Source organism: Rhamphochromis longiceps, linkage group LG3 (assembly GCF_057381845.1).
Source record: "Rhamphochromis longiceps isolate RC_006_pf linkage group LG3, R_longiceps_female_GT1.1, whole genome shotgun sequence".
Classification (NCBI taxonomy): domain Eukaryota; kingdom Metazoa; phylum Chordata; class Actinopteri; order Cichliformes; family Cichlidae; genus Rhamphochromis; species Rhamphochromis longiceps.
Genome location: NC_140559.1, coordinates 23,389,732 through 23,413,288, shown reverse-complemented (window position 1 = coordinate 23,413,288; position 23,557 = coordinate 23,389,732). Strand labels below are relative to the sequence as shown.

At 42.3% G+C, this 23,557-nt stretch overlaps 1 protein-coding gene, 1 long non-coding RNA gene and 1 pseudogene across 2 annotated transcripts; 2 read left to right on the top strand and 1 right to left on the bottom strand.

The window, feature by feature from the left end:
- Positions 1-4,062: 4,062 nt before the first annotated feature.
- On the top strand, positions 4,063-12,413 carry LOC146673511 (matrix remodeling-associated protein 8-like). The gene is made up of 4 exons (XM_085401887.1): positions 4,063-4,462; positions 5,422-5,769; positions 8,814-9,176; positions 9,415-12,413. Exons 1-4 carry the CDS (start codon positions 4,405-4,407, stop codon positions 9,525-9,527), a joined length of 882 nt encoding a protein of 293 aa, XP_085258013.1. The 5' UTR covers positions 4,063-4,404; the 3' UTR covers positions 9,528-12,413.
- Positions 12,414-16,452: 4,039 nt separating this feature from the next.
- LOC146673510 (uncharacterized) lies at positions 16,453-20,196 on the bottom strand (annotated as a pseudogene).
- Positions 20,197-20,216: 20 nt separating this feature from the next.
- Positions 20,217-21,718, top strand: LOC146673509 (uncharacterized). Its single transcript, XR_014910485.1, has 2 exons — positions 20,217-20,809; positions 21,112-21,718. It is a non-coding gene; the product is annotated as an uncharacterized LOC146673509 (long non-coding RNA).
- Positions 21,719-23,557: the final 1,839 nt, after the last annotated feature.

The following is a 23,557-nucleotide window of genomic DNA, read 5'->3' as shown; positions in this document are numbered from 1 at the left end:
AACTTACAGATCAGCACATCTTTACTTGTACAGGAAGTCAGAGCTGATCATGTTTTCTTCAAATTTTACAGGGATCCCATCTCTCCTGAACCCTTCAGAGGTCTTTGTGTTGATAAAACAGAAACAAAATGAGGTTTGTATTACAACACAAACTGCAGACTTGCACAGCAGAGTGTTCTGAAACTGTTGAGTCAGCATCAGTGATACGGGTATATACAAGTGTGAGATTACAACCAGCAGGACAAGCAGTGGCAAGAGAGTCGTCAGCGAGTTCAAGCACTCCATCAACCCCAAGGATGGAGGAGACAAGGATACATCTTTTCCTGTTATATTAGTTCTTTTATGTGGACTTCTTGTTGTTGTTATTGCTACTGTAGGTGTAAATATCTACAGAAAAAAAAGAAATCAAAATGCCAACATGATGGAAAGTGTAAACACTTTAAAAATGTAAATGTCAAGTTAGCAAGCAAGGATACTAACAGAGGTGCTGTAGGTATCAGAGTCAGAATACTTTATTATTTCCTAAGGAATTTATATTAGCACTGTCCCCTCAACCCTGCAACAGGGGTTCACCACCTCCCAGCTTTCTCATCCGCATTAGTGTCTAACCTCAAATGTGGTTCTGGAAGAATGCCCAGAATTCTCATTTGTAAACCCTGATATAAACATCCATCCATCTATGATATCTTATTATGTTATGTAATTTATATGTTTAAACCTTCCCAAATTTCCTTTGTCTTCTGAAAGATAAAAGACCTTTACAGCGTGTCTTTTATCCTGTCCTGAGCCCTATTCCCGATCCTGGTTGTTGTAAAGACCCACCTTTTAGCACATCCTAGCACATCCACTCACTTCACCAGATGCACCTTGTTTAGTTCTCACCTTTGATTGGGTGTGGTGCTTGTCCTTAATTGCCATGTTAGACCCCTAATTAAAGATTGTGAATTATTATGTAGTTCTAGTTTGCATTATTCTCCTGAATTAGAAGAAGCTGATAACTATTGCATTTGTTAAACTGCTTTGCATTACATTAGACTGCTGATTTATTGTGAATGAATGATATTGTTTTATGATGCATTATACTGCTGAGTTATAAGAAATACTGTTCGCAGAAAGTCATCGCCTTATTTGTCTGATTAGAAGAGAACAGAACATACTGGAGTTTTCTGCCCCATCTCAGCAGGAGCAGATAAACGGGGAGCCAAGGTCGTAGCTTAGGCGCTGTGTGAGAGAAAGCATGTGAATGTTTAGGCTTTTATGATAAGGTGGGGACACCAGAGGCTATAAGAGTTTGATCAATGCTCCACCATTTTGAGATCTGATGCTGTCTGCGTACGGTGTCCAGCGTGTGATCATTAAAATCATCGTTTGACTCAACCCGGCCGGACCAGTGTTGTTATTGTGGTTTTTCCTCTTGTCTCCATCCCCAATATTTGAATCCGTAACAACTCACCTGTCACGTGTTTTATAAGGACTGCATTCACTTTTGGCTCACTCTTTCTTCACTCCCACACTGGGCGGCAGTGGAGGTGAGGTTCTGTTTGGGTTTTTGATTTCATGCGTTGTTTAAGGTAATGAGTAACTTAAATCTGTTTTCTTTCAGCGCTGGCAATTCATGTGTCTTTCCTTATTGATTTTGAGAATAAAAGGAGAAGCCTATGAGTGATGACTGCTTATTCACATTCTAATCGGATGAGCCCATGATGATGACTACTTAAACTCTGAGCCTTCCTTCCTTCATAACACTGAATCTGCCAGGGGGTTCTTCATGTTAAAAGGAAGTTTTTCCTTCCCACTGTTGCCACAGTGCTTGCCCACAGGGGGTTATAGGATTTTTGGGTTTTTGTATGGTCTACCTTACAATATGAAGTGCCTTGATGTGTCTGTTGTGAATTGGCGCTGTATAAATAAATTGAAAATTTTCTTTTCTATCCTCTCAGCTACAGCCTTGGTGCTGTTAAAGGGTGTTGTGCAGCTGTTGTGTGGATCAATACTGAAATATCGATTCTAAGAGATATTTATGTTCTAGGTCTGATTCTCATATTAAAATATCGATGTTTTAGTAACGTTGGGGTAAATTGTTAGTTTATGATTTACGGGACACAGTGGAAAGTGTCTAAACGATTGGTAGGAACTACTTTCTTCCTCCGTCTGTCAGTAATATGCAAAATATAAACTGTATAAATGCATCGCTGCTACGTGCTCCTTCACTCAGTTCATGATAGTAAGCGGAGTCACGCGTGAAGCAAAAGTGCTGATGTTTAAAAAAAAAGGAAAATCCCCGCATCCTGTAAACGACAGATTCTCATTGTTCAAACTTTAGCGTGGGTCGTATGCTGGGTGTCATTAAAACATACACATACAGCAGTAAAACAGCCACTGTAGGCTTTAAAAATAAAAATACAAGTCAAAATATTTCATACATGAGACAGAGGCTCGATAACGTGTATCTATAAGTGCCATCGTCGTCGATGCTGGAGGAGGGGCTACAGCGGATCTTCCGCTGTAGGCTGCTGCTACCGGTCTGAGCAGGTTGGTACTCCTCTGCAACCTGGTGAAAACGGTCTCTCGGAGGACGTTCTAGTCTTGGATCACAGCTTCTGTTTTTTGTTTTTTAAACTGAACGGATTTGTTCTTTTGTTGTTTTCCTTCTTCGGAGTTTCTTATCTGGTTGCGGAGGCGCCTGACCGGGCTACCTGGAGATGGTGTGGCATGCTGGCGCTGGTGTGATCTGGCTCCAAGGCGAGCCGGTCGACAAGGGGAAAGTTCAGCTCCACCTCGGGACAGCGGGAGATAAACTCGACAGTGGTGTGAGAACGGAGCGGAGAACTTACACCTGAAGCCCAAAAACAATTAACAGGTGAGTTTTTATTTCTTTATTCAGCGCAATGGCACCAACACCAAATCCCCGAAAATCCCACGTTGACTTCCTGGCATTTGTATCTGCTCCAACTTCTTATAACAGCCTTCATCCTTTACCATCACACATGCTCTACACGTGTCTGTGGATGACCTTGGTGAAGCTGTGGGCTCTATTCCGTGCTCCCTCTGGTAGTGGGCGGACGTCGATTTGAAGAAGCAGCGGCTTCATTTTGTGAGGGAGGGTTAACGTGTTGCGCTTTTCATGTGGCTGCTGTGAACTGCGTGATGTTTCTCTCCACTTTAAACTGTGAACCGTGTTTGTGGGAGATGTGCTGTATCAGCTCAGCTGCTTCTTCTCGCGGTAATGAAGCTGAATTACAGTCAGCTTGTGCGCGTAAAGTGAACTTCTTGACTCTGGGAACACAGTTTCAGATATAATAGCGACCTTTCCTTATATTCATGTGACCATCTCATGCTGGTATCTCATAGTTTTATCGTGTAGTGTAAGTCAGCATTTTATCCGTTGGGTAAAAACTGCACCCCTGGCTTTAAGAGCCGATCAGCAGCAGCAGAGGGCGTCAGTGACCAGCTTTGGTTTCAAGTCAGTTGAGCTTCGCTGTTTCTTTTAGCATTTGTACGCGCAGCCTGCCCACAGTTGAGAAAAAAGGAAGTACTGAAGTTACACTGTGTGCAGGGCTCTACGTGTATTCACTTGGTGGAGCAATAAACTAACAAACAGTGCATGCAGTTTTAAGTCTCGGAGCTGTAATATGCAACTGTCACTGTGGTCACTGTAGAAGAGCAACGAGCAGCAAATGATAAGCATGTGAGAGCGTTATGATCAGAGTACTGCTACACAAACAAACAGCATCACCTGAAGTATAGCAGATTTACACTCAGCGTCCAGTATGTTAGGATCACCAAGCTCACACTGAGTCAGTCTAACTCAGAGGTCCTGCAGCTCATTTAATCCTGACTGATAAGGGTTCAGCAGGATCGCTGCTTATTATAACTGCTGCGGTCATTTTAAAAGCCAGCGAGGATTACTCGCACCAGGGTCTGTGTCCTGATTTTAAATTATTTTGAACTTCGATCTTTAGATCCTCTGCCTGTCCCCACCCTGACAAAGAGGGTGGGGACAGGCAGATGTTGAAACAGACGCTACCAAAATTGGCCTATATGCTTGTGTTGTAGTCACAGACTATATTAAATTTAGTTACAGAGTGAGGTAAAGAAGGAAAATAAAAACTACATAAGCTGCCCGGTTATTCTGTACTTTTTTGCTGGGGGGTCTTTGTGAGGGATTTCCTTCCTCCTCTCGCCCGTCCTCACTGAGTCACGTGACATTAGGAAAACAACAACTGGAGGAAGTCCCTGCAGAGATACATGTCCTTACAGAGTTTACAGAGCAAAGTAAACCACTGATCCTGTCACATTAGTATAGATTCGCTACCAATATCGGGGTTGTATGTGCCATCTATATTTGGATCGATCCGCCCACCACTACCAAACAGCGGGCCGACCGTTGGGCGACCTGCAGAAATGTCGTCGGTTGTAGTTTTCTTCTCCCTCCCGATGTTGGTGGCTTCTGCGTTGAAAGGTGAGTTTCTTGTGTTTTGAGGTAACATGAACTGACAGGCTGCCAAAAGAAATGACTCATCCATCAAGGATGTAAACAGTGAAACTACACACTGCAGCATTTTCACGCTTCCGGGAATGCAAACAGCTGCTGCAGCTCGTCTGATACCGTAGATGGAAGAAAATGTGAGCGAGTTCAGAAGGAATTTGGCAACAAAAAGAATGGATGTGATACTAACATGGTGCCAGGCGGTGGCGGTCCTGTTTGGCTGTGTCAGGATTTCTTAAACAACATCTAAGCCAAAAACACAAACTAGTGGTGTGTGACACTGCAAATCTTGATGAACACAGTGACAGTATTGCAAATTTACTAAAGTGTTTCTATATTTTCGTTTTCCAAACTACTCCACTCTATATTAGATGTAATTTGTTCTCGATATCATTTATTTTAAAATGTCAATTTAAAATTGTGCAGGTTTTAAAAAACAAATCTAATGTATATCATTATACTTTAAGCTACCAAGCAGTATGCAAGTGAGTACATTTTCTCCAGCTGCAACATTAAAGGAATGAACTCATTATTAACAACACGGTGTACATTTACATGTACATTTCTCCTGCTTTGCAGTAAAAGCCCTCTGTTTAACGTCAGAGTTTAATTACTGACAAACACACTTGCAGCAGGTCGTGAAGAGGATTCCTCTCTGGTCTTGAAGGTTTGTCAGTGCAGATTCACTGCTGGGGTTTGTTGCAACACTCATAACTGAAGAACAGTTCACAGAGTAAAATGCAAGTTCGTTTATAGAGACATGAGTATCATGTCGGAGAGCTGCAGGTATCCATTACTTTGAGTAATCCACTGATGTGTTTTAGACTTCCTCTGCTCAGTACTTCCTCGCTGTCCACAGATTTCCAACACGTGCAGTATAACATGCTATTAATGTTTGGGTTTTTTCTCCTCTTTGTTTTTCATTCATACAGAGGTTTGTGTGAGGCCTGGACAAGCTGCCACTCTTCAGTGTTGGGGTCCCAGAGATGCACACATCACCCTGCTGGAGTGGAGCAGGCCGGAGCTCATCTCACAGGGTTATGTGTTCTTCTTCCAAGACCAGCGCTCGTACGAGAACTACCAGCATGAGTCCTTTAAAGGCCGAGTGCAGCTGAGAGACTCATCCATGAAAGACGGAGATGTTACTGTGATTCTGAGAAACGTCAGCATCAGCGATACAGGAACATACGATTGTCAGATTACAACCAGCAGCATCAGAAATGGCGAGAGAGTCGTCAAAGAGTTCAAACACTCCATCAACCTCACAGTCACAGAGTCTGGTGAGTCTGCAGAGGCTCAGCTTACTGCTGAAGCTCTGCACCATGTTTACAGCACGAGTGTTTATGAAAGAGTGCTATGGATATCTGAAGTGTGCCATTTCATTCCAGCTCAGATGAGTCTCTGGAGGCAGTTTTATCAATCCTTGTTTGGTGAAGGAGATTTTTGTTTTTGTGTAACTGGAAACTTAAAAACACTGCAGAAGATTTTAAATGTTTTCCCTTTGGTTTGAGGCATGAGTCTTTATACAGAAAATAAATATGATTAATTAAATAAGACATTCGCTCAGACTTTAGTTTGGCTCATAAAATCTTCATTACATGTTTGTACAGAGGCACTCTGCTTGTTTTCTATCTGATGTGTTAATATTTTGATCAAATGAGACACTTCCTGTTTTGGTGGGTGTTGACATGTTCGATACGGACTTCCTCGCAGTTATATTTATTGGTGGTTTTTTTGTTTTTTTTTTTTTGCATGCTATGGTTTGTGAGTTGTCTTTGCATGTTTATTTTCATGCTGACAAACAGCTGTAGTTGTGCGTCTGCCTCACTGAGCTCAAACAAAGGCAAAGCATGCAGCAGTTATTATTGGCCGAGAGAGTGCTCAAAATACTCAGTCAAGCAGCTACATTGCTCTGAGCTCTTATTGCTTATCAGTTTTTGCACGGTGAAACCAGCTGAGTGCATTTCACAAGTCCATGTGCTGGCACAAGGGACCAAGAACCAGTCAGGAGAAACTTAGGCTTCATTTTTCAGGCAGTGACACTGTGACCTGCTCTGCCCTCTTTGGATAGGCTCCACTTGTTTCTGTTACGTTATTGTATTATTTCTTAGTTCCGCTGTTTGTGTTACACTTTTAATGTGAAGCACTATTGCAGCTTTTGTTTTGAAAGGGTCATTACTTAATAAGCATATCGCAGTTTGGGAAAGAAAGTAAGTGCTGTGTGCAGTCAGTGTGACCTGACCCAGCTGAATGGTGGGCTTTTTTCTGCTTCTGTTAGCAGCTAAAGCTGATGTGAATCTTGACCACAGTGATGCTAGTCAGTACTTATTAACCAAATCCTTGCAGATAGTTTCATTACTTTTCTGACAACCAGCTCAATGCCAGCAGCTGCGACCTCTGCTGACTGTTAATGATGTTTTAAAGTTAAAAAAACAAAAAAAGAAATATTCTCAACATTTCTGTTGCCTTTGGATCAACTACAGCCAATCAGCAACCTTCCTGCTACCTCTTCCTCCATTAGACTAAGATAAATCATGGCATGAATAATAGAATGTTAATATGTATATATCTATATCTATATAGATATAGAGATAGATAGATAGAGATATATATAAGTCGAATAAACGTACTGCAGAGGCTAACGTTAGCTACTGTCCGTCTCACATGAGCACCTGGATAGCGTAGTGGTTAGACTACACGCCTTTGAAACAGAGGATCGCAAGTTCGATTCCTGCCTGGGGCGTCTGTATCCAGTAAAGGTCCTAAGGCTAGACCTCCTATGCTAAGTAAGCCTACCGCAGACATGAGCGAGACAGATAAATATGAAGGCATGCCGGCTCGGACGTCGCCCGGATTAACAAGGTTGAGGAAAGTTGAAAAGTGGGCTACTAGAACAAGAAGGCATCGGTGGGCAAGAGACGAGAACAGGGTAACCCCGGCGGAAGGGGCTACATGAATAGGATGAGGGACCTATGGATTCTTCGATACCCAACATCCACAATGACGGCGAAACAACTAGTAGCTCAGTGTTCCAACATTCGAAAGAAGGGACTGCTCTCACAGCTAGAGATTGATGAGGTACAACACAAATGCTACGGCAAGGAGGAGTCAGGACGCCAGGTCAGGGGGGAGATATCATCACCCCCACCCGAGATTGGGTACATAGCCCCAAGTGCGATAGGAGAAGGATCGTTGAGTGCGAGAGGAACTGACCTGAAAAATAGGATCATGGCCAAGCTTGAAACCTGGATCCCCCGTAGCCGGTTACCAAGATTACGTGAAGTACCCTCAGAAGGTCCGCTAGATGATGTTAATGCAGCACTACGGACAATACCTACGAAGACGGTCGTAGTGATCGATGTAGCATGACAGCAATATCAGGAAGAAGGAACACGAGAAGCTGGAGAAATACCAAGGGCTCAGAGAAGAGCTCGGTGAAGGTAACGGTGGTCCCCGTGGTAATCGGAGCACTAGGTGCAGTGACTCCCAAGCTAGGCGAGTGGCTCCAGCAGATCCCGGGAAAAACATCGGAGATCTCTGTCCAGAAGAGCGCAGTCCTGGGAACAGCTAAGATACTGCGCAGGACCCTCAAGCTCCCAGGCCTCTGGTAGAGGACCCGAGCTTGAAGGATAAACCGCCCGCAGGGGCGTGCTGGGTGTTTTTATTTATTTATTTATATATATATATAAAAATAGAGATATTTATGAAAATGGTATATATCTGTAAGTATCAGTGATTTCAGTTCAGCTGATCTCACATTAATGGTCATTAAACTCTGGATTGTTTTCACTGCAGTTGCTGTTTTTAGATCTCAGCAAACATCCTGTTGTGTCCACAGGAAGTCGTTCCTGTATGATGGTGCACGATCTTCTCTAGTGAGTAGACAAAGTGACATCTGGCAAACAGAGTTGGTGCAGATTGTACAGGGATTTCTCTAAAACATGTGTTGATCCTAATTTTTGATAGTTGAGTATATAAGAAAATAACCTTGTTTAGAATCGTCCAACAATTTTGCGCCTCGTTGTTTCAGAGTGGCGTTATCAACATGTGGCTATGACAAAAGTATTTGTCACTGTGGAGGTGGATTTGAGATTTATGTGAAACTTTATTATAATTCTGGCATAAGTACAAAAAGCCTCAGCTGGCCATCCCATCACTCCTGCCGCCTTGTTTTTCTTCCTGAGCTCCTTGGTTTGCATCTCTAGTGGGAGTAAGAGGAAAGTGTTCAGGGGGAGAAATCTGTATTTGTAGCTCTTCGTGGTGATCAATGCTGCAGAAATGAATGATTGCACTTTGTTTTTGACCGCTCTATTTCCTCTTTCAGTTCAGATAAACATCACAGCTGGACAGAACGTCATTCTGCCATGTCGAGCTCCAAACATCGACAGCAATTCCAAGGCAGTTGTAGAGTGGAGCAGAGCTGACCTTGGAAAAGATTATGTTCTTTTGTATCGGGATGAGCAGCCTGATCCAGAAGAGCAGCATCCATCTTTTAAGAACCGGGTGGATCTGCAGGACAGAGAGATGAAGGATGGAGACGTGTCTTTGATTCTGAAGGGTGTCACGACTGCTGATAGAGGAACATACGAGTGTCGTGTCTTCAGGAGAAGAACAAACCGCAGGAAGAGAGCTCATCTGGAGACTGACCCTATCAGTGTCATCAGCCTGAGAGTTGTTGATCCTCCAGGTGAGTGAGTAGAGTTGAGTGTGTGTGTGATCAGAGGTGAAGCTGCTTCCTGGTTGTTGATGTTTGTTTCTAAAGATGTTGTTGATGAGACTTTGTAGAAAGCAGCTGGTCTGAGTGATGTGATCAGAGTGCAGTAGATAATGTCTGACAGCAGTTTGAAGAGGAAATGGATTCTGTTCTGTTCTTCACTCATCACCTACCTGACAGCTGACACCTCACACCTGTTTCTCACCTGCAGGTCACACAGGAGTCAGCAGAGGACATGCTGGACTGGTGGCGGCTTTGTCACTCTTTGCTGTGATTGCTGCTTTGGCGATCTTTATAAAACTAAAACCTCCTCAGCCAGTTTGAAGCAAAACAGTTTGTATGTCTTTTTTTTCTGTCTGTAGATAAACCACAGTTGGCTCATTCTGACATTAACCTCCTAAAGACCGAACTCTTCCATGCATGCATTTTTAATTTCTCTTTGATATTTGGGCTGATTGGGACCTGATGCATATTTAAAAACTATTTAAAAAAGTTACCAGATGTTTTTTTTGTTTGTTTTTTTTAACCTGATTTTTGTTTCAGAGAAAAATGAGATCCACATGAGGACATTCGTTTTAAATTTCAATAGAGCAGTGGCATAATGTCCTCGTAAGTGGACATCACACCCTTGTAGAGCAAAGTTTAGTCTTTTGATCTGAATCATTTGTGCAAAAACCTTTTGCATCCCTTTAAAGAAATCATCAGGTTTTTTTTCTCAATCTTCCTTACTTTGGAAAAGTTGCGCAAAAATGTCTGACCTTGATGATGATGATGATGGGCTACAGTTACAGGCGAGAAACTGGGGGCCACACCTGTCAGCTAACAACATGAAACTGGGGCAATATTTCACACAAACAAACTTGCTGAAAACATTAAATTGAAAGACTGAAAAAAGTAATCTGAGAAGTGAGAGATCTAGAGCCATGACTGAAAAAAGTCAGATTCAAGTGAGAAGTGCATTAACACAGCAACAAATACCACGAGTATGGATCTAAACAAAAGCAGTGTGTATAAAAACAATGAGACAGTCTAATGTTTGTGAGGAAATGCTCAAACTGATTTAAGAACTGCATCAAAAGCGGTGAGAATGACTTTTCTCTCTGTTATGGATGGAGTGATGAAGAAAAACTGTAAGGCTGGTCAACGTGTCCGCTTCGCTCCGTGCTCTCGTCACAGTGGATGGTTTTGTTATGGGCATGCAGATGCTCCTTAGGTCATGTGACAGAACATCATTCAGACTATGATCCTCTGATTACTCTGAAATGTTCTGAACTGACTGATGCTGTGATTTTACACTCCATTTTTTATTATTTAGAATTGACCAAAAACACAAATATACTAATAAGAGTAGTCAGTATACCCTCCAAGTATCCCTCCAAGGGGAAGTTTGTTTACTAGCACAAACCTCACCTCCTTATATCTTATTTCTTGAATGCATTCAAAATTCAGCCTACTTAATATTAGAATTACAACACCTCCTTTGAAAACCTGAGTACAAGAAGATGAATACTGATTAAATTTCCATTTCCTAAGTTTTTCATGCCCAAACTGTGGTATGTGAGATTCCTGTGGAAGGGAAACTTCTATTCCTTCTCTTTTTAATTTTGACATAATTTTACTTCTTTCAAAATGATTCCCTAATCCATTTACATTATATGATACTACTTTAGTTAACTTACGAGTAGGGCTGCCACGATTAGTCGACTATTAAAATCGTCGACAACAAATTTAATAGTCGGCAAGTCATTTGAAGCTTTGTAAGATGAGGCGCAAGAATTAGGATTTAAGAGTGTAATAACAGACTGAAACAGAAGATGGCAGCAATGCATCTACAAGGATGCCAGCTGCCGTTAAACGCCAAAGAAGAAGAAGTTGTCTCCAGTATCATAGCTTTGTCCAAATTCAGGGCCAGCATCCTTGTAGGCTGTTTACATTACAGTCACTAGAGCCGGGGGGAACACCGGACTCCCGGCAAATAGTTTTTAAACCCAGTGCGGTCTTTCGTTACTCGGGTTAATCATGATATATAAGTCACTCAGATAACTTAAAAGTGTTATTATTTGGCTTTTTTCAGTGTTTTATTTGTTCCTCAGTAAATCGGTTTGGCTGAGATTAAAGTTATAGTTTTCACACAGCTGAATAAACATCAAACAGAAAACGGATTAAACAGAAGTGTGAGATGCTCGAGAATTTACTCCAATGTCCTGTTATGTTGTAGATAGCAAGGAGCAGACGGCTGAGTTTACTGAGACAATCTGCAAATTTCATTAAAAGTTTAATAAACTAGCTTGTCTTTATTTTTTAGTTAGCACACACCTTAAACACTTCAAGCTGTAAGCTAATGATAGTTAATAAGTGCAGATGCATGCTGATGCAAAAAGCTGCACGTTTTATGGCCAATGGATGCATGATCTGATTACTCGACTAACCGCAAAAATAATCGGTGACTAGTTGATTATCAAAATAATAGTTTGTAGCAGCCCTACTTATGAGACAGGATTGTACAACATTATACGATTTTAACCTCTGTACATACCAAGAAATCAAAAAGTACACCGGGGGGGATAACATGTGTAGCAAATACAACAAAGACATGCAATCATGCTGACTTCCAAAAGCATAAACGCTATATTAGCTGTAGTTGGTGAGGGAAAAGCTCCTCACTCAACTTGCGGAAGAGTACCCTCTTCGGCCCAGAGGCCAAAAGCAGAGTGGTCTGTAGAGTCCAGCTCACTATGCAGCAGCCTATTTACCCACAGCCATCCCGGTGCCTAAATGCCTGGAGATGCTCCTTGAAGCTCTGCTTTTAAAAACGTGTTTCCCAGTTTCTTCTTCGCACTAGTTCGCACTGTTTTATTTGATCCAAGAGTGTAGCCCCGTCTTTCACAACGTCTACCGATAATCCTCTCTTCACCATATCCGTAGTCGCTTCTTGCGTCACTGCTCCATCATTGCAGTACACTCTCAGCCTGGCCGGGAAAGTTGACTGGAAGCGATGTTATTCTCCTTAAGCACCTTCTTGGCTGCCGCTTATTAGATTTACACTCTAAAGAAAAAGTTAATTATTTGATGTTTGTCTTTTGTAAGCAGAGGAAGCGTTTTCTTAGTGAAATGCAAAGGTATCCTGTAACTCGAGGTGTCAGGTTAACGTAGCACTAACAACCATTATCTGCAGCTTCCTTCACTGGAAAATACTAAATAAAAATAATAAAAAGTTGTTACAATAAATTGTGTTCTATGTTTTTATTTTCTCTTATTTTTCCTGTTTTATAAACTGAATAATATCGTGAAAAGTGTTGAAAGTTTTATCTGATTTTGAGTGTGAGCTGTAGCTTTGGATACATTAAAATATATTTACATTAGTAGCTGGGATTGCCTTCAGCCCCCCTCACAACTCTGATAAGGCTAAGTGAAAGAAAATGGATGGATGGATATTTACCTTTGATCATCACTTGCTGTAATCGTGGAGGAGTTTTAAAGAACAAACCGCTCACACACAAATGAAGAAATCCAGAGACATTTAGTCACAGAGGATTCAGAGAAAATGGTCTGATGTTCATGTCTGAAGCAAAGGCGAAAGTCTAGTTGATGAAATTAGACTTTTATTCCTTTTAAATGGGATGGGAGCTGTCTTTGATATGAGGCTGATGAGCCTCCTCTGTGGCATTCTCTTCCTCCACCTGTTTGTCAGTCTTCTTATTCTTTTGCTGCTGAAAAACATTAAATTCAAATAATATCACAAAGTCAAAATTCAAATCCAAGATTCACCCTGTTCTGCACTAATATTTGATGACAAATGTCATCAATATACTTAAAAAAAAAAAAAACTTTATTCACTTGCTTATAACTTCAGTTGAATTTTTCCAAGTAAATTCATTCATTTATTTACTTACATTTTTTTCCTTCTTGATCACAGCCACCACAGTGCCCAGCAGTCTGGAATAGGTCTCACTGGTCTCTGCTCCTGCAGGCTGTGTGCCCCTGGCATATTGCCTGCGGTTCGCAGGTTTACGCACCAGTCGGAACTCGCTGTGTCTGATACGTCAGCCAGCGGGTGAGTCTTCTCTGGCCTGCAGCACTAGCTCCCTGTCTGGCGTATTGCCCGCATGTTGTAGGTTGCATGGCTAGCGGGGTCCCCGATGTGCGGCTTGGTGAGCTACGCTTCCTCTTCTCAGTCTGATCCTGGGTTCCAGGTTCGGGCCCTGGGGTTCTCAGGCCCCAGCTGGAGGTCTTGAAGAGCATCCACACAGGGCTCGTCTTCCCTCCGACCGCCCCTGTGCTTTCTAGTATTCCGTCACTCTCTGGCTGTATCCCAATTCAGGGTCTGCAGCCTTAACCCTCCGGGCTCTATCCTGGCCATTTGTGGCCACTTCACTTTTCTTTTTTCAACCATTTTCGTTCTGTTAATGCAAATGGAATGAAACTTCCCAAAGGTGTGTATTTTTTTCAGATTTTTTAATCTTTTTAATTTTTTAATTTTCAACATCAGCTCCTTAATAATGTCAATAATATACACTATACCATTTTTGGCCAATTGAAACCCATTATAACCACCTTTTTTGATTCCTTGTTACTGACAGTACTATATCATGCAATTTAGGTAAAATTGCTTTCATTCTAAAGTCAACACATGAAAATTGTAGTTTTCAATGTTTTTTACCAAATTACATCATTTACCCATTTTTGGCCAAGCAAGCGATTTCATGTAATATTCCGAGTTTCTAGTAGTGGCCTTTGATGGCCTACCACACTCCAATGGACCAAAATAATGAAACAATTTTGACATAGGTTTGATCTTAAGGATCTAATAGTTTGTGTTTGTGCATGACATTGCAGCACAAACATGTATTTGCAAGATGGACTGGAATAAATAATGACGCATAAAATACTACATAGGCTGCAGTGAATTTCTGTGGATGCAGGCTATTGAGCTTTGAGGTTCCCAGTCAAACTTAGCTTTGAAGCACATGTTAAAAGCACTTTTACTCTTGTATTTTTCATAAAAAGAGACCATATCCAAAATGTTAACTCTAGAAACAAAAACAAAAACAAAAAATCCCCAATCACAGGACATTTTGCAGAGTTCAAACCTGCAGCTGCAGCGCAAACAACAACAAACACTGTTTGTAAACGTGTCCTGGAGTTTATGCAGGTGCAGACAGAGCTACTGCTGTAAGTCAGCCTAACAGCTTCCACATCATTTATTCTGGCTATTTGGCAAGAAGGTCATCACTGCTTCAAGCACTGTCTGTATGATCTAGTGAGAGAGCAAGGACAGCAAGCAGTCCTCTGCCCTTGAAGCAAAGACATGTAGATGAAGTGGAGATAAAGCCTACATCAGAATAAAGCAATACATAGCATGTTGGATGACAACACTGGAAGTTCTCAGGAAGTAAAAAAGGGAAAGGGGTTCAGATTCCAACTGACGGAGGAGCTCCGAGGACAGCGTCTTTCCTTTGGTCACCTTGGCAGAAGAACTCCTCAGATGAACTGGCACAGGGGAAACAAACCAGAGCTTCCTCCCCAGCTCCTCCAGATGCAACAGAGGAAGATTTTGTTGTCTGTCTTTGGCTTCACCAAAACTACCACGGCGATATCCCACATGCCAAAGCAACGGAGGAATGTGCTTCTTTTGACAGCAACACACAAGGAACCAGCAGTCAGTGATGGGGAATAAAGGATGCGTGAAAGCAAGAAGCAATCCTGGACTACAATAGGCACAAATATTGCTTGGATAATTTAGAGAGGATGTTGGCACCCCAGGTTGTTGAAGGAAAACTGATGGCTGCTGGCTCTTTTCTCCAATCTGCCTTTGTCCCGCCGGAAACAAGTTCACTGAAGTGGGGGAGTCCTCTACAACCTACAAATGAAGAGTGATCCTGGGAGAGCTGGGACACATGCTGGTGACCTCAACAACTGCAAGACACCCTTCTCCTTAATTCTCAGCCACTTCTGCCATTGATCTCAAGATACAGTAGTCTGAACCAAAGTGTGACCCACACCCCACCAATGAAATGAGAAGAAGGTGCAAACGGCGCACCTCCAGGACTGGAACAGCAGCCCCTTGCACCAGGTGTAGAAAGTGTGCCTACAAAAACCACTCTACTGTGGTTAGCACATCTTGCTGCTAATGAGGATGCACACAGAGGCACGTACTGGAGTATAAATTTTGATCATTTTACTGGTCATTTCAGGGGTTATTTGGTCATTAAACTGCCTTTCTGGCCACTAACACCATGTGTGATTTTCTTTTTGGCCATTCCTTCATTGGATGATCTGATATCTTCGTGTTGGTGTTGTTCCTGGAACAACATAGTAAATGTTGTTTCAGGATCAACATTGCAAGTGACCAATCACATTCTTGTGACGTTATTCTTTGGTGCGCCAAGCCATTCATGCATTTATGAAATTCCAATGTTGCAAGGACAATATCAGTTCTGCTTAGCGTTTATTAAAGGGTTAGGGTCAGGGTCCATTGATCGGCGGACAGAGGGGACAATGCAAAGCAAATGTAGCCTTTGTTTTACCTGATGGCGTACAATGTTGCTGTTGAGGGATTACTGCTGTTTCTGCTGCTGATAGTGCTGGAGGGCAGGGCTGTGTTGTTTTGAGACTGTAGACATTAAAAAGTCCATAGGTAGCTGATTAAACAAGTGCTTTGAAATAAAAAGCAAATGTCAGTCTGCCGCAGGGCAGCTGTGGCTACAACCGTAGCTGCCTCCACCAGTGTGTGAATGTGAGAGTGAATGAGTAGTGGCATTGTAAAGCGCTTTGGGTGCCTTGAAAAGCGCTATATAAATCCAATCCATTATTATTATTATTATTATTATTATTATTACCATTATTATTAAAAAATAAAATGTAAAAAGATTGGTGACAGCACTTGGAACCATAAGGCAACAGATTTTTAAAAAATGTGGTAAATAAACTGAAACCAGGATAGTACAAAAGACAGGGGTCATGGTAGGGTGAGAATATATTTAAAAAATCTATAAAGACAGTGTGTGTGTGTCCTGTTAGCGCCTTTAAAACATCACAGAGCACAGAACATCACAGCATCAACTTTACATGGGAGGGATTAGATTGTAGAACTGTAAAATCTTCTTTCTTTCAAATATTAAAATACAACAGTAAAAAAATAAACCAATAGGAGGATAAATCAAACACTTTATTAATCAAAAAACAAAAACAACACAGGGTTTTGGAAAGAGCAGGAAGGAATAAGATGCTCTTCATGTCCTGTCCCAAATTATAACAGTAACTTTCTGTTTGCCATGTCCCGAAAAATGTCAATGACATCACTGTGGTTGGCTGGTTTTTATTGGCTTCTCAACTGCCAATAATAGAAGGTCTGACAACCTGTCCTGTGAGCAAAGGGTGCGAAGTTTGTTTTTAACTAGTATAAGTTTTGAGAAAGAACGCTCCACAGTTGCTGTGCACACTGGGAGTGTTCCATATGTCTTCAGCAGCTCAGTCATGTTGGGGAAGATCAGATGTGCTTTGTTTTCTTTGACAACTGAAAGAATGGATGCCACACTGACTGGTGGAGGACATGAGTATGACGCATGAAAGACCTTAAGTTCTGTCTGTAATTTGTCTTCCTCCTCAATGTCATAGAACTGGCAGAGTTTCTTCACAGCTTGGTGTGCCTCTGTTGAGATGATTTTCCAGTTCTCTGGGACTGTCAGGGTATGTAAGGCATTCAAGATTTCCCATGTGGAATTATCTCCTCCTTTAAAGTGTCTCAGAAGCTCCTGTGTCATTGTGTCAACAAAAACACAGAACACTTTAACACGGTAGTATTCTTGGGGAGTTGTGAAAGCATGGTCATCAGCAGTAGCTGTTGTGGCAGCAAACTTAAACTTTGCTGGCACTTTCCTCCTCCGAGCTTATCCAGGGACCTCAGATGGGGGGTCCAGGCCCACTGATGCAGCCTTCTCTCTAGCCTGTTCATAAATTTTCTCAAACCCTTCCTCTGTTCTGCTGTGGTCCAGGCTCTGCAAAACACCATCAACAATCTTGTATGCTGCAGCCAGGTCAATGTCTTTCTTCTGCAATGCATCAGATGCAGTAGCAGTCACTTGGAAGATGGGACAGTTGATCTCCAGACACAGGATGAATTTAAAATTGATGCTTTTGAGAAGGATCATTGCATCACCTGCTGAAGAGTCTGGAGGATCTTGCTGTAGTATTTCCTCCAGAAACTGGATGACAGCTGGGAGGATCTTCCTCACTGTCTTGAGGGCAGCTTCTCTGCAGGCCCACCTAGTGTCTGACAGCTTCTGCAGCTCCAGTGGGCGCTGCTCAGGGTACAACTTCTCCTGCATTTTAATACATGCAGAGTATCGTTTAGATGAATTGGCCACAAAAGTGTAAAGCTTTTTGATTAGGTTGAAAAAGCTGACAAAACACATGTTTGACTTTGCGCTCTCTACTAAAACCAGATTAAGGCAATGTGCCTGACAGTGGACATATAAGGCCTTTGGATTTTTTTTTTTTTTTGTATTCTTGACTGAAGTCCCTTAAAGCGCCCACTCATGTTTGCAGCCCCATCATAACCTTGACCCCGGATGTTGTCAATCTTCAGATTATTTTCTTTCAGTAGAGCTATTACTAGCTTTTCAAGAGCATCTCCAGTTGTTGACTCCACATTACACACCTGAAGGAAGCGCTCCTTGATTTCCATGTTGTGCACATATCTGACAACAAAGGAAACCTGCTCTGTGTGCGACACATCTGTGGTTTCATCCATCATGATAGAAAAGGTTTCACATTCTTGAATTTCTGCTTGGATGACGTGTCTTACTGATGTGGCCAAAGCTTTGATTATGTCGTTCTGACTTCTGTTTGAGAGGAGCGAGACGAGAGGTCTTTTTTTTTTTTTTGAGGACTATAAATACCTTGGAGTACACACTGACAATAAACTGGACTGGGCTAAAAACACCACAGCACTTTACAGGAAGAACCAGAGTCGTCTCTATTTCTTGAGGCGACTGAGGTCCTTCAACATCTGCCAGAAAATTCTCAGGATTTTCTATGAGTCTGTTGTGGCCAGTGCGATCCTCTATGCTGTTGCATGCTGGGGGAGCAGGCTGAGGGTCGCAGATGCCAACAGACTTAATAAACTAATCCGTAAGGCCAGCAATGTTGTGGGGATGGAGCTGGACTCCCTCAAGGTGGTGTCGGAGAGGCGGATGCTGTCCAAGATAAAGACAATGTTTGTCACGGCTGCCGAGGCGAGCCGTGTGGAGTTGGAAAAAGGACCCAAGAGCAAGCAGTGTATGAAAAGATTAGTGGAGTTTATTTACAAGGTGTCAGTGGCAGGAACAGAAAACGAATAATGAGACAAACTAACGGAAACCTAAACTGGGAAAACTAAAGAGCAACTAGAAATCCACAGGACACGGGGTGAAAGGCAGAGAGACGCAGACTGACGGAGGATACAAAAACGCAGAGAGACACAGATGAATGCAGAAACGCGCAGACTTACATGGAGTAATACAGACGAACCAGCAACAGGCAGGAGAACACACAGGGCTTAAATACACACACCAGTAATCAGGGGATAAGAGACAGGAGGGCAACACAGCTGGGAGAAATCAGAGCTGACGGGACAGGGGAAATGTAAACTGAACACACTCACATCAGACATGAACCTTCAGAATAAAACAGGAAATTAACAGACAGAGAACCAGACAGGACACTGAACTTGACAGGCAGACTCATGAGCAGACACAAAAACACCATGGACAGACAGAGGGAACACAGAGAAGTGGGAGCAGGCAGGCAAAGAACAGAAACCTAACAAATGGCAAAATAACAACAGAATACACACTCGGAATGAACAAAAGCATAAGGAAACACAAAACACTGAGTCCTCAGACTCAGGACCATGACAATGTTGGATAACACCTCCCACCCACTCCATGACATGCTGGTCAGTCACAGGAGCTCGTTCAGTGAGAGACTGAGATTACCGAAAAGCACCACTGAACGACACAGGAAATCTTTCCTGCCTGTGGCCATCTCCCTGTACAACGCATCCACTTAACACACTGTTTGCTGCTACAACTACACATGTTTCTTTTCCAAATATTTATTTATGAGTGACTTATGTATGTATGTATGTATATATATGTATATATTGTACTATTCTTAGTTAGCGTATTGTCTGTCTTGTCTTTATGTTGGTTTATAATGGAGCACTGTAACAAAAAATAATTTCCCCCAGGGATCAATAAAGTATTCTGATTCTGTCGCGCTTTTATTTCAAGGTGTAATTTAATTACACTGTCATACTTGCTGAACAACTCAACTAACTCTAAGAAATTTCCTCGATTTTGGCTTGACAAGGTCTCATCATCTCCCCTGAAAGGCAAACCCTGCCTTGCCAGGTAAAGAATGATGTCTATCAAACGAGACAAAATTTCTCTGTTTCTCTCTCTTTCTTTGTCTTTTGCAGCTTGTGACACTTGGTCAGCTACTTCAAAAGCTGCCTCCAAGGTTTTTTTTTTCAAACGAGTTCCACCTCACCATACCACACATGTGAGACTCTGATGCACTGTGCTCTTTAATCCTTTCTAAATCCCTTCTCCACCGACTGAACCCTTCCGTTTTCCAGGTTTAGCGACTTGGCAGCTGAAACCAAACGTGGCATCAGATCTGGTTGGAGAATACTCTAGCCATGGATTTTTCTCATACCACTTCTTTTGAAACGATCTTCCCTCTTCATTCTTTGGATAGGATGACAGTACTGGTTGGCAGGGTCCAATATTATCACACATTTGAATAAAGGCCTCATCATACTGTATGTGGAATTGCATGACATGGGCAGGATCAGTTGGGTGTGCAAGTCCAAGTAGGTTTGAGAATGTCCTCTCTATGGCTTCACTCTCCTCCTCTCTGGGCTCTTACTCACTCTAGTCTTTTTCTCCTGGCTTGTCTTTTCCTCTACATTCTCTCTAGGCTCTGCCTGTAACTCAGTTTTTGCCATCAGTACAGATGTAAGTGTAACCCACATACAATGAGGGTACCACTTTAAGGACTGATATGAGGAGAGATGGACAGCCTGCCCAACCAATCGAAATGCACAGGTCCCAGTATGTTTTGACCAATGGGAGAGCAGTCTGCCGCTGTATGTCCCACCTACGTGCTCTGTGTTTGCTGCTATGTGTGGAGGTAGTCGCGTGCTGGCAGGAGAAAAGAGAGACTGAAGCTTTTGAGCTGGAAAAAAGTATTAGATATAAGTTGCAACCAACTGTGTTGCACATAAGTTCACTGGTTATCAGCTACCTTTCATGTTAAAAGTAGCCACAGTGAGTAAGCAGGCAAATGCTGCATTTTTCTGGTGACTTTAAAAAGTACCGCGTGGAGCTAAACTGTTAGCCTTTGTTAGCTCTGGTTGCTATCAACTGCCTGGAAGTTCATCTCAATCTGCTTCCAGAAGCAAGGTAACACTTGAAGCGCAACTTATGTTTATTTTTCCTTCATGTCGTATTACGGTTATTAAAGAGAAAACAACATGTCCTGTTACGTTATTTAGAGCCCTGCATTTTCCGACCGAGAGACACTATGCCATTGTCTTCGGCCGTGATGCGCTGAGATCGGTGAGCACATGTTGTATGTCTCAGTTAGTTCACGTCTGTTTCACATTTTATTGTTGAGAAACTGAATTAATCTCAATTGTTTGATTAATAATTGCCGCATATGTGACATATATGCATATGCACTGACTTTACTTGGTTTAATGCATAGTTTATGTAAGAGAGATGTTTTATTTTTGCAAAATTGAGTATTTTTATTGCAAATTTATGTTGAATGTGATTTAAACAAAATCCTAAGTTGTGAATTATAGCTAGAACAGCATAATTAATATTTGAATTGCTCTTCTGACCCTGTCTGTTGACAGGTCAGGTTTTTTTTGTATGCTGATTTGTTCCTGAGGTGGATTCCTCCGGTGAAATAGATGGCGAGCCTTCCCACCTGGACTTAGAGAGACTGAGATTCGCTTCTTTTCCACTTGATGATCTGCTGCACCTTGCGGTGTGGTAGGACTGTATCACTCACACTTTCACGCACAGCTGGTTATACATAAGACCACTGACTGACATTCTTTCATCCCTATTTTCTTTCACACCCTGGGAATTTTTTGGACTTTACCCCTTGGACATTTTTTATTTGGGACTTTAAATAATGAGCTGTTGTGTAGAGCATTCTCCACATGTGAAAAGAGTGTGAAATTTTCATTTGAATGTGCATTGGATTTGTGTAATCTGTTTCTATAAGAGTTAAGGAGTCAGGTTACTAGGGTGCACCCGAGCATTGAAACCCGAGCATTGAAACCCGAACATTGAAAACCAAAAATAACACTTGGCCAAGTCATTGCTTTAGTAGTTTGTGTTTTACTTTTCTTTTAATTTTTGTAAGTTTCCTTTCTACCATTGTAAAGTGTCTTTAACCTGTGCTTGTCAACCTTATGGTTTATGTCACTAAAGTTGGCTGGTTCTTTTGAGTTACATTCTTGTCTCTGTGTCTCATTTGAACACACCCCTGTGCTCCTATAGTCGAGCCTATTGGCCCATTGATATATTCTTTTCAACAATTCCCCTTACTGTGTTACAGTGAGAGCTTTGGCGAGCCAGCCAGGAGCATGGTTGTGTGTGTTTAAGTGCTAGACAATTTGTGTGTGGTGTTTAAAAGTGCTTAATCTGAGCTATAACTTCTAGAGAGAAAATGGATGTTGTGCTAAGTGAATCCGTCAGAATTCCCAATTCTGTAGTTGTTAGTGGGATCACAGGATCAGAGACTGATGAGGAAGTGTCCACTTTCCTCCAAAAATATGGTTCCATCAACCGTTACTTTCGTCTAGGCGATCCTGAGTCAGATTACCATAAGCACATGATCATCGAGTTTACACATGAGACTGCCATGCACACACTGGAGCCACTGTTACCTCTGCGGCTTCCAAGTACAACCCAAGCAGGCATCGTGTATGAGTTAAAGGCCTTAGGAAGTGTTTACTCCCTTGATGCCAGAAACAAAGCCACTAAAATGTACATGGAACAGCTCCGTGAAATTGCCAAACTGAGTGGAAATTCATTAGAGGAGATGTTAAAGGAAGAACTTAAAAATCTGGTTTCATCGGCAGGAAGTGCTATTTCCCAGTCATCTCAAACTGGTCCAGAATCCTCAACTGTACAGAGCCCACTTCCACAGAAAGACTTAACCAGCAAGGGAGACGTTTCATTTTCTGAGGACCCTCAATCAGGTGTACCTCTAGACTCCACAGTTTTGACATCACCAAATAACGCAAGTAAATCTCTTACCTCTCCCAATTTCAGTGAAAACCTGACTGATTTCAGCCCCTCACAGACTCTTCCAGCTTCTTCTGGGGCCGCTTCTAGCCCCATAATTGATGTTAATCCAACTGCTGTTCAGCGAGTAGTTGTTGAGCATGTAGTGCGCAGCAATGAGAGCTCACCCCAGTTCGCATCATCTGGTAGACTCAGGGCTTATTCGGGCAAGAGCCCACGTCCTAGCCATGAGGCAGATTATGATACGTGGCGAGCTAGTGTTGAAATCCTTATTAGAGATCCTTCTGTGTCTGATCTGCACTGCACACATCGTATACTTGACAGTCTGCTTCCTCCTGCTTCCGAGATGATTAAACATCTGAGTCCACAGTCTAGACCCTCTGCCTATCTTGAGTTGCTTGACTCTGCCTACGGAACAGTCGAAGATGGTGATGAGCTGCATGCTAGGTTCATGAGCACATTTCAAAATGATGGAGAGAGAGCTTCTGTTTTCCTGCAGAGGCTGCACACTGCATTAAGTAGAGCCATGAGACGTGGTGGTGTGTCCGCTCATGATTTTAACCAACAGCTCTTAAAGCAGTTCATTCGAGGTTGTTGGGAGAATGCACTAATAATCGATCTTCAGCTAGAACAAAAAAAAGAAAACCCACCTTCCTTTGCAGAGCTGCTGCTTCTTCTTAGGACAGAAGAAGATAAACAGGCTGCAAAACTGAGCCGCATGAGGCAGCATTTTAGTCATGCTAAGTCTGCCCAAAACTCTAGAAAGCAGCACGCCACGTCACACGTGCAACTCGCTCACCCCACCAATAATCTGGTGGACAAATCTGATCTTGAGACGCTAAAGCAACAAGTTGCTGACCTCAGCATTCAGCTTAACAGTCTTGTATCTGAGAATCATAAGACGAAACAACCTAAGCAGCAAAAAGCGAGGTCCGTCACACCTGACACCCACGGTGTGAAACCAAAAGTGGCCAGTCAGCATCCCTCCACATTTAAAGCTAACAGTAGACCACGTCCATGGTACTGTTTCCAGTGTGGGGA